This window comes from Melospiza georgiana, chromosome 6, assembly GCF_028018845.1.
Source record: "Melospiza georgiana isolate bMelGeo1 chromosome 6, bMelGeo1.pri, whole genome shotgun sequence".
Lineage (NCBI taxonomy): Eukaryota > Metazoa > Chordata > Aves > Passeriformes > Passerellidae > Melospiza > Melospiza georgiana.
Genome location: NC_080435.1, coordinates 14,811,805 through 14,827,112, shown reverse-complemented (window position 1 = coordinate 14,827,112; position 15,308 = coordinate 14,811,805). Strand labels below are relative to the sequence as shown.

Genomic DNA, 15,308 nt, shown 5'->3' with positions numbered 1-15,308 from the left:
CCAGCCTGGCTGGACACTCCATTTGGTGATCAAAACTAGCTTGTGGAAATGGTGTGGAGCTGGAATTTCCTGCTTGTGTGACCACTAAATTCAGCTTTGCTTCCCACGGTGCTGTGGAATCCCCAGTGCTCAGCCCATTTCTCTGATGCCCCGTTTTTTGCCGCTCTCCTGCAGGTGGAGGCGGAGGACCACCAGGACGTGGTGGTCTACGACCAGAGCACGCGGGACGTCACCGGCTTGGCTGCTGACAGCTTCCTCTCCATCCTCCTGGGCAAGCTGGACAGCTGCTTCCACAGCGTCTCCATCCTCACAGGTAGGAGCCTGGGTACCACTGCATCTCTAGGGGCACTCATTCCCTTAGCCTGGAGTAACAGAGCTGTGTCCATGTGCACCCGCTGCCCTGGCCACCCGTGGCTGTGGTGGAGGAAGGCAGCCCTGCATGCAGGCTGAGGAGGCTCAGCCCACGCTGGCATCACTGGGTCTTCCCCATGCCCTCGTTCCTTGCACTGTCCATCTCACCACCAGCCAGGGTGAATGAAAGAGGAGGGTACATGGTGTGGTGGCATGGATCCAGCCATCCAAAAGCTGCCCTTTGTTCTCCCATCCCTGTGTTGCTTCGTCCCTGGTCAGTGTGCCAAGGAACAGACCCGGTTCAGGCACTCTGCTCCCTCTTGCTGCTGTTAAAGGGAGGGCAGGAGAAGAAATCCACGGATGTACTGGAAAGGAGGATGGCAGGGGCAGAGGGTCATCCCTGAGTGAGTCAGGGTCTGCTGGAGATGATGCTCTCTGGGCAAAAATGTGCAGGCAGGAGGAGGCACGTGCTGCCCTAATTACAGCCCTTCTGCAGTGAGGCAGGTGACTGATGAATGAAAAGCTCCAGCCCAAGAGAGAAGAGAAGAGAGAGGCAGGGAACTGCCTGAGGGAGAGCTGAAGATGCCTTTGATTCCCCTAGGCTGGGACAGCCAGGCATCTGCCCTGATGGATGCCTGCCTTTGAGCTTTCTGCCCATGGATGGGTGGGCAGGCACTGCCCTGTGCAGCCCCGCAGTCCCACTGAGCTCAGAAGCACAGAGATGGGAATCACCTCTGTCCCTCAAGCCTGTCCTCGTGTGTGGGCATTGGATACTGCTTTGGGGCTGAGGCAGAGGGTCCCAACCTCTGTGCCTCAGGACACCACAGGGATGCAGGGAACTGCCACTCCCACAGAGTGACAGATGCTGGGGAAGGGTAATTGTGGGGGGAAGGTAGCACGGGCAAGTGGCATTCAGGGCGCCCTGCCCATGCAAGGCAGGGGTAAGTGCTGTTTATTTAGAGCAGCTGCATTGTGACAGGGGGGAGAACAGAGCAGAGAAACAGCAGGATTAAACCCCCTGTCCCCGGGTTCTACCAACAAACCAAGCAGGGACTACACAAAATCATATTCAAGCTAATTATTGTGGCCTGGGTTGCAGGAGCTCTGCTGAGGCCAGTGCTGGAGGAGGCCTCCCTGAGCTGGCTGTGGCAGTCCCTGGCCTGCCTCAGTAGCTGTGCCTGCGATTCCAAGGTCGCTGTGGTATAAACTAGGGCACAGCTTGGCATGTGGTGCAGGAGAAGGAAGTGGTAGATTCAGTTGCATCTGGGAAGGAACCTGCTTAGTCATGGGGATGGGTCAGGAAATAGCCTTGGTGGTGTCACCCTGGCACCCCTTTCCCAGGGCTGGATGAGGAGCAGAGCTGGGGGCTGGCTGCAAACCCCTGCTCCCCACACCGAGTGCTCCTGGAGCTGGCCAGGGCTGTGTGAGGTGTCCCTGAAAACCCCGGAGCCTTTTCCTGCCTTAAGGCCTGGGGGAGCCTCATAGTGCCAGTGCCCCCCAGCTGCATGCACAGCACGCTCCAGCAGCGTGCCACCCCCTCAGCCATCAGCATGCCACCAGCAAACCTCTGCCAGCAAACTTGCTGCCCCCCACTTGGGCACACACCTCCTCCATCATCAGGACAGCCATCTCCAACCTCCTGGGCTGCAGGAGCCCCAAGCAGGAGTGTGGGTGTGCTAGGCACCAAGCAAAGCTCAATCCTCCCAAATGAAAAGCGCAGCAGGGCCTCAGCCTCACGTGGAACACGGGCCACCAGCAGGGGGAAAAGCTGGAGCTGAAATGTGGAACACTGGGTCATGGCGGCGTGTTTCACATGGAAGCCATGACTGGAATGGCTGTGCAGAGCATCCAGGAGAGGCTGGGCATGCTTGCTGACAGGCACAGCTTCCTCCTGCCTGTGCTGTGGGCAGCAGTGGGCTGGTGTAGAGACAGCTCTGGAGTGCTTGGGGGGCTGGGGCAGGATGTGTGAGTGGGCCTGATTCTGAACCCTTGCCCTTGTGGGGTTTAACCCCTTGGTCTGTCCCTTCTGGCCTCAAGCCCCTTGTCCCGCCCCAACCCATTTGGTGTTTCAGAAGTGCCTGAGTTCTCCTTGGAGGTGCTTTGTGATCCCAGTGAGTTGGCAATCCCAAAATTGGGAACATTTCAGCCTGTCCCTCAGTGGGTGCCATTACCTCAGGGAAGCTGTCCTGAGGATCCCCAGTTCAGTGTGGCAGCCCTGCAGAGCCCCTCTGTGCTGCCCCTCTCAGCTCTCTCAGCCCCAACAGATGCAGGGATCTGTGCCTCCATGTCCCCATCTCATGCAAACACCAGGCTTGGCTGTTCCTGCTCACCTCCAGGCCAGCAACCTTCTGACCCTTGAAGCAGCTGATGGAGGCTGATGGGTGAGGACAGGGGAGCTGGGGGTGGCAGGACTGGTGCCAGGGACTCCTCAAGGGTTAACAGCCCAGAAGCAGCGATTCCAGTGGCTGGCAGGGAAGAATCTGAGTCAATTATTCCCAATCTTGGAAATCATCAGCTTCTCTTCTTTTTTCTTTTTTTTTTTTTTAATTGTGTAAGTATAAATAGTGCTGCTTGCTGCCCTCCATCCGTGGGAGCAGAAAGACTGTTGATTTATATGGTTTTCCTGACATCACATGAAGTGGTGGAAAACTGAATGGAGCCAACATTTTTCCTGCATTACGTAATGCCCCCTCCCTCCCAGCCCAGCTCTGCTATTCCTGCAGGAGCCTGACTGTTCTTTAACCTTTGTTTACTTCAGCACAAACCCTTGCTTTTTTGCTTTTTTTTTTCTGTTTTTTTTTTTCCTTTTTTTTTTCCCTTTTTTTTTTATTTTGCTATATTTTTCCTCCCTTATTCTTCCCCTTTGTAATTCCTCCCCTTATTCTTCCCATCTTGTAATCACCCGCTTGGTTTTTATTAAGAGGCATTATCTGCTTATGAAGCAGGAGCAGCAGCAGCAGTCTGGCTCCATTGCTCCCTGACAGCTCCCATGTGCCAGCTCTGCGATGGGAGCCTGTCCAGAGCCCTGTGTGCTGCTGTGCTGTGGGTGCTGAGCTTCACCAGCTCCTCTCCATTTGTCCAGCTGCAGTGGGCACTGTGGAGATTTTCTTCTGCTCCCATTCAGTGGCTAAAAGCGACAGCTGAGGGCTTGGGATGCTGGTCCAGGTGATGCTCAGCCACTCATCCTGTCCCTGCTCCTGGTCCTTAGCTGAGCACCGGGCTCCTCTCTCCCGCGCTGGAAGCCGTGTGCCAGCTGGAGATAAAACCAGGATGGCAGAGTGGCCTGCAGTGGCAGCCCCACAGCCTGGGCTGCGGGGCTTGGGACACCCCCCTTGCCTGACAGAGGCTCTTTTTGCTCAGTTCCATGTGCTGGGGGAGCTTCTCCGCTGCGGTATCGCACTCCGACCTGAAACAGGCCCCTCAGCTGCGTTCTGAGCTCCAGTCATGAGCTTTTCATCTGGCTCGGGAGCGCCTGTGAGATCATCTTCAGCGCCCCCCCTCCCCCCGCTTTTGTACCAATTCTTCAAGGAATGTTTAAATTTTCCAGTCCTGTTCTTTCTAAATTTGGAGCGTCTGTTTACTCCCAGGATTCGGAAAGAATGTAACAATATCATCAGCGACAAATCCCTCCCAGCCCTTCACTCGCCATCCTCCTCAGCGAGCAGGCTGGCCGTGACCCAGGCTCTCCAGCCCGGCCGTGCCATGGCCCTCCAGCACGGCTGCAGAGTTGTAATTGCATGGCTGCAGTCATCTGGGTGAGGGCTGAGATTTTGGGGATTTTGGGGAATCTACCAAAGACAGGTGACTTTGCCACAGGCAAAAAGAAGTAGTGAGAAAGGAAAGGGGATTTCCATTGCAGGAGCTAACTTGGGCTGCCCAGGCATGAGTGGGTTTAGCACTGAAGCACTGGCTGGAATTATTTTAGAAACAAGGACTCAGAGATAGATTATTTTAATTAAAAAAAAAGGGGGGGGGAAATGAAAGAAGGAAAGAAAAAACACTTTTTTTTTTTTTTTCTGTATAGGGACAGCACTAAAAAGAGGTTAAACATCAGGGTGACTGAACATGGCTTTGCTCATCCTTGGCTGAAAATTCTGTAATGCTTTCTCGTGTCGTCTTGGTGAGAAGCCACATGCCAGCTACACATTCCCTTGCTGCCTGCTCCTCTTGAAACATATTGGGCTGGAGAATGAAAAGATGAATGAAAAAAGCCAAGCTAGGCAGGTGTGAAAGAAAGCAGGGCAGAGGCAGGGCAGAGCAGAGGGGGCTTGCCTTCAGTCCGGTCTCAGAGGCTGGAATGGCAGCCTGCACATCCAAAGGTTGTCATGGCATATCCTGAAGATAAAAGCTTAGCAAGATCCACAACCAGGACTGAGGTCTCTTTATAAACTCAATGTAAGGAAAAAGAATAAACTAAAACCTAAGGAAGAAAATACCCCAAATACCCACACAATGGTTACAGAATCACAGAATATTCTGAGTTGGAAGGGACCCACAAGTATCAAGTCCAACTCTAAGTGAATTACCCACACAGGAATCAAACCCTCAAACCCATGGGTGTCACTAGCACGATGCTCTAACCAGGTTAGCAAATCTCAGGGTTTATCAGTCACAAGATGTCTGATGGGAGTGGGGAGGCAGGACCTGGTGATTTGATGGTCACGTTCCTCATCACCCACTCTGCACAGCATCACAATTTCACCTGTTGAGTTTGGGCTGTCAGTGTGTCTGCTGGAGACAAAGCATGTGCAGAATGCACTAGCTGGTGGGTTTTGTCCCCTGACTCCAGCAGAGCCTCTGCTCAGTACATGGGCCTGAAGGTGGTCAAACATTAGGGCTATTTCAGATACCCTCAGGCTGTAATGTCTAAGAGCACTTGGGGACTTACTGGCATGAATCCATCAGATGTACCTACAAGGTTTTCCTTAAAGTCTGATTACTGTCTCTGAACCTCCTGCAAGCACCTCTGTCCACCTGTGGCCATCTCCATCCCACAGCATACTGTGATGAACCCAAAGAAGCAGATGCTCAGCTGGCAGGAGTGTGGGTGTGAATAAGGAGGGTATGGAAGTGGGATGGGACAGGAAAAAGAGCTCCCCAAGGACTCTCAATTTCTTGCTTTTCCCAGACTTGGGAGTTTTGAAGAACCAGCTTTGTAAATAATGTGAATGGGGATTCTGGTTGTTCTTCATGTAAAATTGCCCACATGATGGTCAGGAATGGAAGAAGGGGAAGAAGGGCTGTGCAGGGGCTTCCATCCATCTTTTCTTCAGGCTGTAGGTGGTGAGGTGCATGGGGATTACCTGTGGTGATGTTTTTCTTATCATTGTTCAGAGGACTGGAGGTAGTATGCTGATAGGGAAAGGCATTTTTTAAAAAATCTAATAGGAATACCAGGGTTTGTGATTTTTACAATCCTGGAGGTTTAGGTAACTCTCTGAACCTCCCTTTCTCTCATGCAAAACATCCCTGGGGGAGTTGTTTCCTTTCCTACAGCAAAGCCATCTGGGACCACTTTAGCCAGGGCAGGACTGTGTGTTCTTGCCCTCTAGCCCCTCTTCAGTGGGTGCTGGCATCCAGCTTCAGACACCCAGCCTGGTGGGTGCCCTGGGGAGTGCTCCCAGTCTCAGCTCAAGGCACAGAGGCAGAGTAAGGTGCCCCCTTCTCATGCTGAGCCCAAGCAGGAGATGCCTGGGAGGCTTTGGGCCCGGCGGGAGCAGTGCCTGCATCCCTGGGAGGGGTTAAGCCAGGTCACGTATGTGCAGGGCTGATTGTATTCCAGACCTATGCTCTAAACCTCCCTGTTTAGCAACGCTGTCGTCAGACAACTTGTTTTCCCGATTCTATAATTACCCTGAGGAGCTTCCCCTCCCCCTCTGGCCGTGTTTTTTAACCATTGGACCCAGAAAAGGCAAGCAAAAGGGTCAAAGGCAGAGTGGGACAGAGGAGAAGGGGCGTAGGGAAGAGCAGCCCTCTGATTGCTATGCCTTAGAAAACTGCTATGCAATTTCATTTCTCATTTCTGGAAGGTCAAGGGGAGGAAGGCAACTTCCCCAGTAAGAGATCCTGATGGGCAGGGGCCACTGCCCAGTTACAGTTTCCTTCCTTTTGAGAAATCTGCCTCCCCTCTTCCGCCTCCCCCTTGTCCCTGGGCCTGTGCTGCATGCTTGCAAAAGGTCGTCACTGGCAATTATTACCAGGTCCCAGTGCTGGGTGGAGAGAGGAACTGCTGGCCCTGCCCAGCTGGGCTTGTGCCAGGCTATAGGCACTGTCCTGACAGGGTGTGTAGGTGCTGGACAGGGACTCATCCTGCTCCCTGCTCTTGCAGGAGGATTGCATGAGTCTCTGCAACCCATTGCAGCAGATGTTTTTCCAGTGAGTGCTGTGGCAATGAGAGTGAAGTGAGGCTGACTAGGCTGGGCATCTCTCCTTGGGTGATGCACCTCTTGTCTGATAAATAGGGGCTGGAGGCAGGATGGGTGACATCCTGGCCAGGAGGAGCACCTGGGAAAAAGGGACAAGGAGCAGCAGCTGATAAATGGAATGTATTTCTGCACTATGGATGTTGCCTTTTATCCCTCTGCTTGCCAGCTGCCCCCTGCCCCAGGTGCCAACCCTATACTGGTTTTGGCAGAAGAGTGCAGAAATGGAGAGAGAGCAGAGAGGAGGATGCTGCCTGGGGAATGGTGGCTGCAGGTGGCATCTCCATGTGGCTGGGCTTCACACTGGAGGAGGAAAGGGGCTGCTGGCTTTCTGTGCTTGCTTGTCTTTTGCTGAGGATTGAGGGGTGTGGGACACTGGTAAGCCTCCTGCATTGAGCTCTACTTTGTGGTGTCATGCCCAGCTTCCCACCTGGTGCTCCCAGGAGCTCTGAACTGAAGTCTCAGTCCAAACATATCATGAAGGACACTGGCATTACCAAAATAACTTATGCCCAGGGCTCTTGGAGATGGAGGGAGATGGACAACCAGAGGGGCAGTGAGAAAAGGCAAATTTTGTTTGTGCATCTCTGGGTCAGGGGCAGGTTGAGTATTGCACCCCCTAATTCACTACATGCTTCCTGCAGCATCCCCCTTGCTCACTGCCACTGCCCAGTGACCCCAGGAGAGTGACTAGGTGCCCCCCAGTAGACCCCCAGCCACAGCCACTGGAGCATGTCACAGGTGGATCACCCACCAACAGCGGTAGAGCTCTGCTGGGGCAGTGGCAGTGGGACACTGAGGGATCTCCATCCCTGGCAGGCACTGGCACTGGCCACCAGCATCATGCGCCCTCCCTTGTAGTGACAGTGGTGGCAAATGTGGGGGACCACAGATCCCCCTGGGGACGTGCTGTGGTCGTCACTTCCCGAGCACGGCTTGTGGGGGAAGGCTGCTTCTCTCTTCCAGCCTAGTTGGAGCACGCTTTGAATTTTATCCAACCTCTGACCTACATCTGATAATAATCAAACCATATTTGTTACAACAACAAGGCTCGTTAGGAGGCTGGCTCCGCTCGGGGTGGGGGGGAGGAGACAGCACTTAGTTAATGCCAATGACCTCATCTCATGTGATGTCATTCAAAGGAAAAACACTGAAGTCACTCACATATGGCTCAGCCTGGGGTTTTTCAGCCCATAAAGCTTCAGATTTTCAAAGGCACAATACATGCCCCCCCCTTCTCTCCCCCGCTTACTATAATCCTGAATGATTTTCTGGAGGCCTGGGCTCAGAGCAATAAACTCGTAAGGAGCTGTGTGGAGATGTATTAAGCAGTTCTGCGGGTGGGAAGCGGGGGACAAGTAATTTTCTCCCGCAGAACAAATGCAAAGAAGAAAATACATCACTCCCCACCTGCTTCAGAAGCCCCTAGAGATGGATAGACCCCCAGTGAGACCAGGAAGGGCTATTCCCACATGTCCCCTCTTGCTGGAGTTTTGCACGTGAGGAGGCTTTGGCAGAGGGTACGTCTCCTCCAGAGCATGGTCCTGCTTTGCTGGGACCGGGCAGAAAACCCCATCTGACATGGCCACGCACAGGTGTGAGCAGCCCAGTGCCAGCAGCCCCTTTTCCTGCCAGCTGTTGGGACCCATTCATCGTCAGCTGTTTGGGACCACTCCAGGATGAGCATCCTCCTGGGTGATGCTCTCAGTGGAGACATTAAGGGACAAGATGAGCTCGTCATTAGGGACCTGCTATCTCGTCCCCAGCTCTGCCCTGCACCAAAGAGCCCCGGAGAAGTTATTTAATCTTTTGTGACTCAGTTTCCCTCTTGGGAATCTGAGATCATGACATTGCCCTTGCTGCTGCTGGGGTTCAGAGTTAAACCTCGCCCAGGGGATGCACGCTGGTCCTGCCAGGAGCCGCTGTGGGGAGAGGGTGCAGCCGTGGGGTTCCCTTACGGTACGTGGAGCAGCAGGGAGCCGGGATGGAGTGCGGTGCTGCATCCCCCCTTCGTTGTGGGGGTTTGATCGCACACCGCCCCGGCAGGTGCTAAAATGAGGTGTGGGCATGAGCTTCCTCCCACCGCGTTGCCGTGCCCGTATTAGCTGCGCGGGGCCAGAGCCGGCGCGGTGCTGCGATCCTTCTCCCGCTGCGGGGGGCTTTGGGCAGGCGAGAAAATCGCGGTTGCGCCTTTAAGCGGGGAGCGAAGCATATGTCAGCCCGGCGTTGTGCTGCGTGTCTGTGTGCTGAGTAAGGAATGCGGCCGCATGCCTGACCCGTTAGCTATGAGCGCGGTACGGGCGCGCAGCGAGCGCGGCGGCGGATGGGGCGGCTGCTCCCGGGCTGAGCTCACTCGGGCTGCGGCGGGCGGCGAAGAGGGGGGCGGCCGGGGAAAGGGGGCTACGCCGAGCCCCCCTACCCCGCTCGGCTTTTTTTTAATGGTTTTTATTTTTTCAGCCTGAAGGCTGGAGCCGGGGGGAGGCTGGCATTGCTCTGCTGCAGGGGCGCTTTTTTGGTTTTTTTAGTATTTTGTTTGCCCGCCAGCTGTTGTTTGGCGACGGTGAGAGGTGCCCCCGCGAGCCGCAGCCCAGCTGCCTGGATGCCCGTGGATGTAATGATTGCTCCCTCCGAGGACCAGTTCTGGACAGACATGCGCGAGGGGCAGATGAAGCTGAAAATAAGGGTGCGGAGGATGAAGGAGAGCAGGGACAAGAGAGGTTTGTCAGCCGGCCCGGCGGCTTTCCTTCCGATGGGGACGGAGCGGGAAGAGGGGGCTGCGCCGCCGGAGCCCTGCTTTGCCCGGGGGCCGGAGATCGCCTTTGCCGAGCGGCCGGCGGGGAGCGGAGCGCGGTGCTGGCCGTACAAAGAGCGCAGGCAGCTGGCGAGCGGGGAGATGGAAGCGAGCGGGGAGCGTGCGGAGGGGAGCGGAGCGGAGCCATGGCCGGTCCCCAGCTAGGGGCGATGCGCGCAGCGCCGGCGGAGGCGGCCGGGCTGGCTCGGGAGCTGCGCGGAGAGGGCAGCCCCTTCAGGCAGGTGAGCGGCTGCCTGCAGCGGGCAGAAGCATCTGCAGCGGCCCCGGCGCTAGGCAGCCCTCGCACCCGAGCCGGTGAGACCGCCTGGCCGCGGGCACCGCTCCGGGCTCCCCGGAACCCTTCGCCGTCCGGACGAGCTGGGCGAGGGCGCGGACGGAGCGGAGAAGGGAAGGGGGAAAGCTGCGGGAGCCAGGAGGATCTGCCGCCAGCATCTCTGCGCCCTCGGTTACGGGGGCGGGGGGGAACCGGGCAGAGGAGAGGGCTCGGGGCAAGGACGGGCGAGGACGGCGCGGAGAACAAGGGGCCATCGGCTCAGAGCGCTGCGCTGCTGCCCGCACACAGGCACTGCCCGCCGGAGCCATTTCGCTTCCCCGGCGCTGCCCTGCCTGCCCATCTTGGGTGGTTTCTTTCAGAAAGGGGTTTTGCAGTGCTTACACCCCCCAGTGACAGGGCGAAGGGCACGCGGAGCAAGGGGATATTAACTGGAGCAGCTTAAAAATATGCCGAGCCTGGGATGACCTAGATTACCGAAGGGTTGAATCGAGCAACTTCCCCTCCATCACCACTTAAAATGGGAGGCTGCTAAAAGTGCCTGACAGGTTTTTGTGGCATGAAGCACATAACCCAGTGATGGTGTCATTAGTAATAAGTCACTCCTGGAAATGACACATTTTTCTTTACTTAGAACGAGTAAGGCTGGTCCAAAGCAGGCACAGTCACCAGAGGAAAATCAAGCTCAACAGCTCGAGGAGTGTGTCCGTGGTTGTGTAGGCGGAGGGCTTCCTTTCTGCTGCTTTTCATTTTTTTCAAGATGTTTTCTGTTTCTTTGGGAGAATGGGAGCAGGCTCTGGAACCAGCCTGCAAGGCATGGGGGGCTGGCACAGGTTGGGAGGCAGCAGGGCACTGTAGCAGCAGATGGACAGAGGCTGTTCGGGGTGACCGTTGGGGAAACAGGGAATGCACATGAATCCATAATAGGGCTGATTCATCGGCTTTCTCATCCCCACTGCCTGGGAGAAAAATAAAAAAACAGAAACGAGCCAACAGTGGGGTGATGAAATTTTGTGCCAAATGAGGGGATGGTAAAACCTGGGCAGGGGACTGGGGGAGTGGAAAAAGAGACTGGTTGAAAACTGGACATCTCTCTCCAATGCATTGAGATGGGGGGACACGAAAGAGCATCGGCCAGGAGAGGGCAAGCTGGACAGGCTGTGGAGCACCAGGATTTCACCAGGCTTGTGGGAAGGATGCGCAAGCAAATGGGCTGTGTCCACATCAGGCATTGCTGGGAGGATGGGCTGAATCAAAGGGGGCTACCAGTACCCGGGGAAACAGTGAGGATGGAGGCAGGGGGAAAAATCAGACACATCCCAGGCAGCAGGAAATGCTGACAAAGCCCCGGAGCTCCCTGGAGCACAGTGAGTAAGGGTGGCAGTAAGCAGTGTTTCATCATCCCGCCCGGTTTAGCTGCCGGCTCCAACAGGCTCCCTCCCAGCACGAGAGCCAGGGAGATGGCGTTTGCAAAGAGGGATTTTCCCAGCGGCTCTGGGGGTTGATGTGCAGCCTGCCAGACTCCTCCATTTTCTGTCCTTCAATTCAACCTGCGGCAGAGATGCTCGGCCGAGGACTAAGGCTCATTGTCATAAGCAAGCTGAGCATAAAGCACGTGAGGGCTGGGGTTTTTCAGGTCCCCCCAGCTCTTGTCATCTCCTGCTGTACCTCAGTTCAGCAAGGTGCTTCAACAAACACTTGGGGATGGATGGGTCAGAGTGCTGGGAGCAGCATGTCCCCCGAGGGGCTGGGCTGATGGAGAGGGGGTATCCAGGCACCACCGTGGCCACCAAGACAACGCAGTGATGAGGGAGCCATGCCGGCGTGGCGGCTGCTCCAGCAGCAAGCCGAGGCGCGTGCTCGCTTGCATGCCCCGCTGCTCCTTGCCACGTGCCGCCCTGGCAGCAGCTCCCAGCCACCACAGGCATTTTAATGAGAGCTGGGCAGAGCCTGGCCTCCCTCAGCCCCCTCAGCTGCCAGCAGCTCTAGCGGGGCAGAGGGTCTCAGCACAGGCACAGGTGCGAAACTCCTTGGTGAGGCTGTGGGCTGCCGCAAAACCTCTGGCAGCTGCTTGGGGAGCCGCTCTCTGAACAGCTCTGGCTGCTGCTCTCCGACTCTCATTATTGCAGCCATGAGGGTGGGCTGTAAAACACATCTTTAATAGCCCTGCAGGTCTCCTTCTAGCTTCCGGTGTGACAGCTGGAGGTGAGGAGTGGGGGGTGGCAGCTGCTGGCCCAGGAGGATTTCCAGCTCTGGATCCCCTCCTCCTTGCTACCACAAACTGATGGCACAGCAGTTGTGACATGTCACCTCTTCCCTGTATCTTGATGGGGATCTTTGAGCCTGCAATGCATAGAGGAGGCTGCTGAATAGGACATGCTGCTCAGTGTGTCTCTCGGGGAACTTCTACAAGACTCATGGGGCTGGGGGTGTTCATGAGGCGTGTGGCTCTCTTAAAGAGCAGTTTTGGGGTGAGGCAGGTGCCCTGGGTAGCTCTTTTGCAGCTTTTTGCTGTCAGCGGGGCACAGCACTAAGGCCAGAGCTGCTGGGTTTTTTCAGAGGCCTCTGAAGGAGGTGGTGAGTCCATGGGGCTGGAGATGAATGTGCAGAGTGCAGCCATCAGAGCAAGGTGTGAGAGGTTTCTCAAGCCCCAGCTCCACTTTACACCTCCGGCCTAAAAAGATGGCCTCAGTGCAGGGAAGGACACAGGAAACAACAGGGAGCTGGGATGTCCATGCTTCATGTGTCCCACGCCTTCCTTTTATCCTCAGCAGTGTCTCTGTTAGCATCTCATGCATGGATTGTAAATGGACTGTAAATCCCTAAAGCTAAGGCTTACCACCAGAAGAAAATAATGCCACACCACATCCCTGTCCCAGCCAGGACTTTGTCACCTTCTGTGTCACCTTCTCTGCACCACCACTGCTGTCCAGCCTTGGCAGAGAAGGGCACAGTGCAACTCACAGGTGTCAGTGACCCAGCTATGACTAGGATGTCCCCAGAAACCAGCTGAAGGTGACAGCCAGGGCAGTGGAGACTTCCCCAGCTGTGTCAGGGTCCCAGCTCAGGAGTGCAACATCTCTGTCTTTACATCTTGTAATCTCCTTCCCTGTCTGTTTTTGTTCCCTTTGGTTGCAGCCGTAGGCAGGCACTGGTGCAGGGCCTGGCAGAGGGCAGAGCCTCCTCCCTGTGCCCTTTGCTGCTGGAGGGGAGGAGTCACACAGCTCCCAACAGCTGCAGCAGTGCAGGTACCACAGGAGCCTGCTCAAAGATGCTGCTGGCATCTTCCCCCAGCCTGATGGACAGGCTTGGGGAGATTGCCAGGCTCTTTGCCTTCCCTCTGCAGCATCTGTTCTCACAATAAATCCAGTTTCACTGGTGGTTATCATAGATGCTCAGCTGGAAAATGAGCAGAGGGGAGGGCCTGGCAGAGATGGGGATAGGGGAGAAGTTGTGGTGTTTTCCCCTCTCCTCTGTTTGACAGAAGGGCCATGCAGAGCAGGGCTGGGGGCTGGCCCAGAGGGGTCTCTGCAGGACACAGCAGGAGGTGGAAGGGTGGTCAGCACCCTGTGAGTGAAACCTTGGGTAGGGAGATACAAGTTCCCCGTTGTTGCACTCTTCTGGCACTAAGTTGCTGCAACACCCTGTGCCTCAGTGTGATTGTCACTTGCAGGAGGGTGATTTTCACTTTCTAGACCTCCTAGAACCAGTCTGATGCTGGTTCTTGGCTCCTCTTTCCTCCATTTTCAGCAGCAGCAGTGAAAGCGTCCCCACTTTTGTTCTGGTTCCCTTCCCTTCAAGTTCCCACTTCTCTTCCTGGGCATCATTTCTGCCTCAGGTAATTGCAGTAGGAGGCAGGCAGTGTTTTTTCCAGAGAATGATTTTGAGAGCCCTCCATGCTGGAACCAGGAGCAGCTCACTGGGCTGTGCCATACAAGGACCAGCTCCTACCCAACAAGCCCTCACCAGGGTGGGGGAGCATCCAAAAGAAACCAGAGATCCCCAAACACCCACTCCATGACAGATACAACTCCTTCCTAGGCTTGATTCCACACATGCCAAGAGAAATGGTGCTTCTGGCCTGAGCATTGTGAATAAAAGAGGAAAGGTTAGAAGTGGTGCTACCCTGGCTCCTCACCTCATTGCTCTCTGCCAGCAAAACCTGGGATCCATGGCCTGGGGCATAGAGGGGAGGAAAGCCCAAGTATCAGTTGGAGCCCAGCCAGGGACATTCACTGCCTTTGGGATTGTTTGAAGAGCTGCTTCACTTTCTAAAAATGAAAGGCACGCGGGAGCAGCCGCTGCAGGGTGGGGTGAGCGTCACTTCCATGTTGGGATGGTGTCAAGTACCTGGCCCCATCTCTAGGGTTTCCCCCAAGCCCAGACTGCCCTCAGCAGCTGCAAGTATGGGGGAGATGAGGACAGGGGGACTGGGAGCATGCCTGGACTCCCAGACACTGGGCTGAGGCTTTGCTTAGGACAAGTGAGCTCAGCTATGGGCATCATTTCAGGTGCCAGCATCCTCCAGTTGTGGCAACCTGCCCAGGTAGGCACTGCAGCTGAGGGTGCTGCTGCCACTCTCCAGACATCCCTGCCTGCTTCACAGCCCCCTTAGCTCCTGCCTGGATTTCCCCAGGCAGAGGATCTGCTGCCAGCTGAGTGTGGTGGGCACAGGCAATGGACAGAGAGCAGCATACCCTGACCTGCTTGAACTATGAGATCACCTTAAAGAGCCATACAGACCCATCCACTGCCCTGGGCAGCTCCTGATGGATGTGAGTGAGTGCAAGAGGCTGGGCACCTATGGACCAGAGCAGGCACTGATCCCTGGCACCCTACTCCCCAAAAACGTGTTGTGTTCCTTCAAGAAAAATTCCCACATTGTTTCACACAAGCCCAGGGTCAGATCTGTGCCCCACTCAAGCTCAAGTGCTGCAGGCTTCTCTAGGGGGAGCTGAAGGAAACACTTCCCAAGGGTTTCTGCCCCAGCATCCCCCAGGCATCAGCACGGGGCAAAGCAGGGAGGTCACGTGTGTCCATGCAGAGCTCTGGCTAGCGATGGACAGCCCTTGGCAATGGGGCCACAGTGCAGGGATGAGCAGTAACCAGAGCTATGCTACACCTGTGCTGGGCCTCCTGCTTTTGCTCTGATTTAATGTCCCAGTTGAGGGGTGATGTCATTTCAGAGGGAGCAAGAGAAAAAGAAGTGCTGGAAAAGATAAGGTGCTTTAACTCTACCCCTCCTGTCTTTACTGGGTTTTAAAGCTGGGAGGTGTGTTAGCTGCCAGACAAGAAAACAGAGGGGAGGAAAGAGGTTTGTTGAACGACGCCTTTTCCTTAGGCCAGTGGGAGCTGACACCAGGACGTGCTGAGATGGAGTGTGATGGAGGACTTTGGATGTTCCCAAGTGGTGTGAGCATGATTTTGTGCACTGCTTTGGCTTCTCCATCAC

General features: G+C 55.5%; 1 protein-coding gene across 3 annotated transcripts in view; it reads left to right on the top strand.

Moving 5' to 3' along the window:
- Positions 1-15,308, top strand: part of DUSP8 (dual specificity phosphatase 8) — a 40,751-nt gene that overhangs the window by 20,752 nt on the left and 4,691 nt on the right. For all 3 annotated transcript variants that reach the window (XM_058026112.1, XM_058026113.1, XM_058026114.1), the window contains exon 3: positions 175-313. In XM_058026112.1, coding sequence (XP_057882095.1) covers positions 175-313 — 139 coding nt within the window. The remainder of the gene's footprint in view (positions 1-174; positions 314-15,308) is intronic.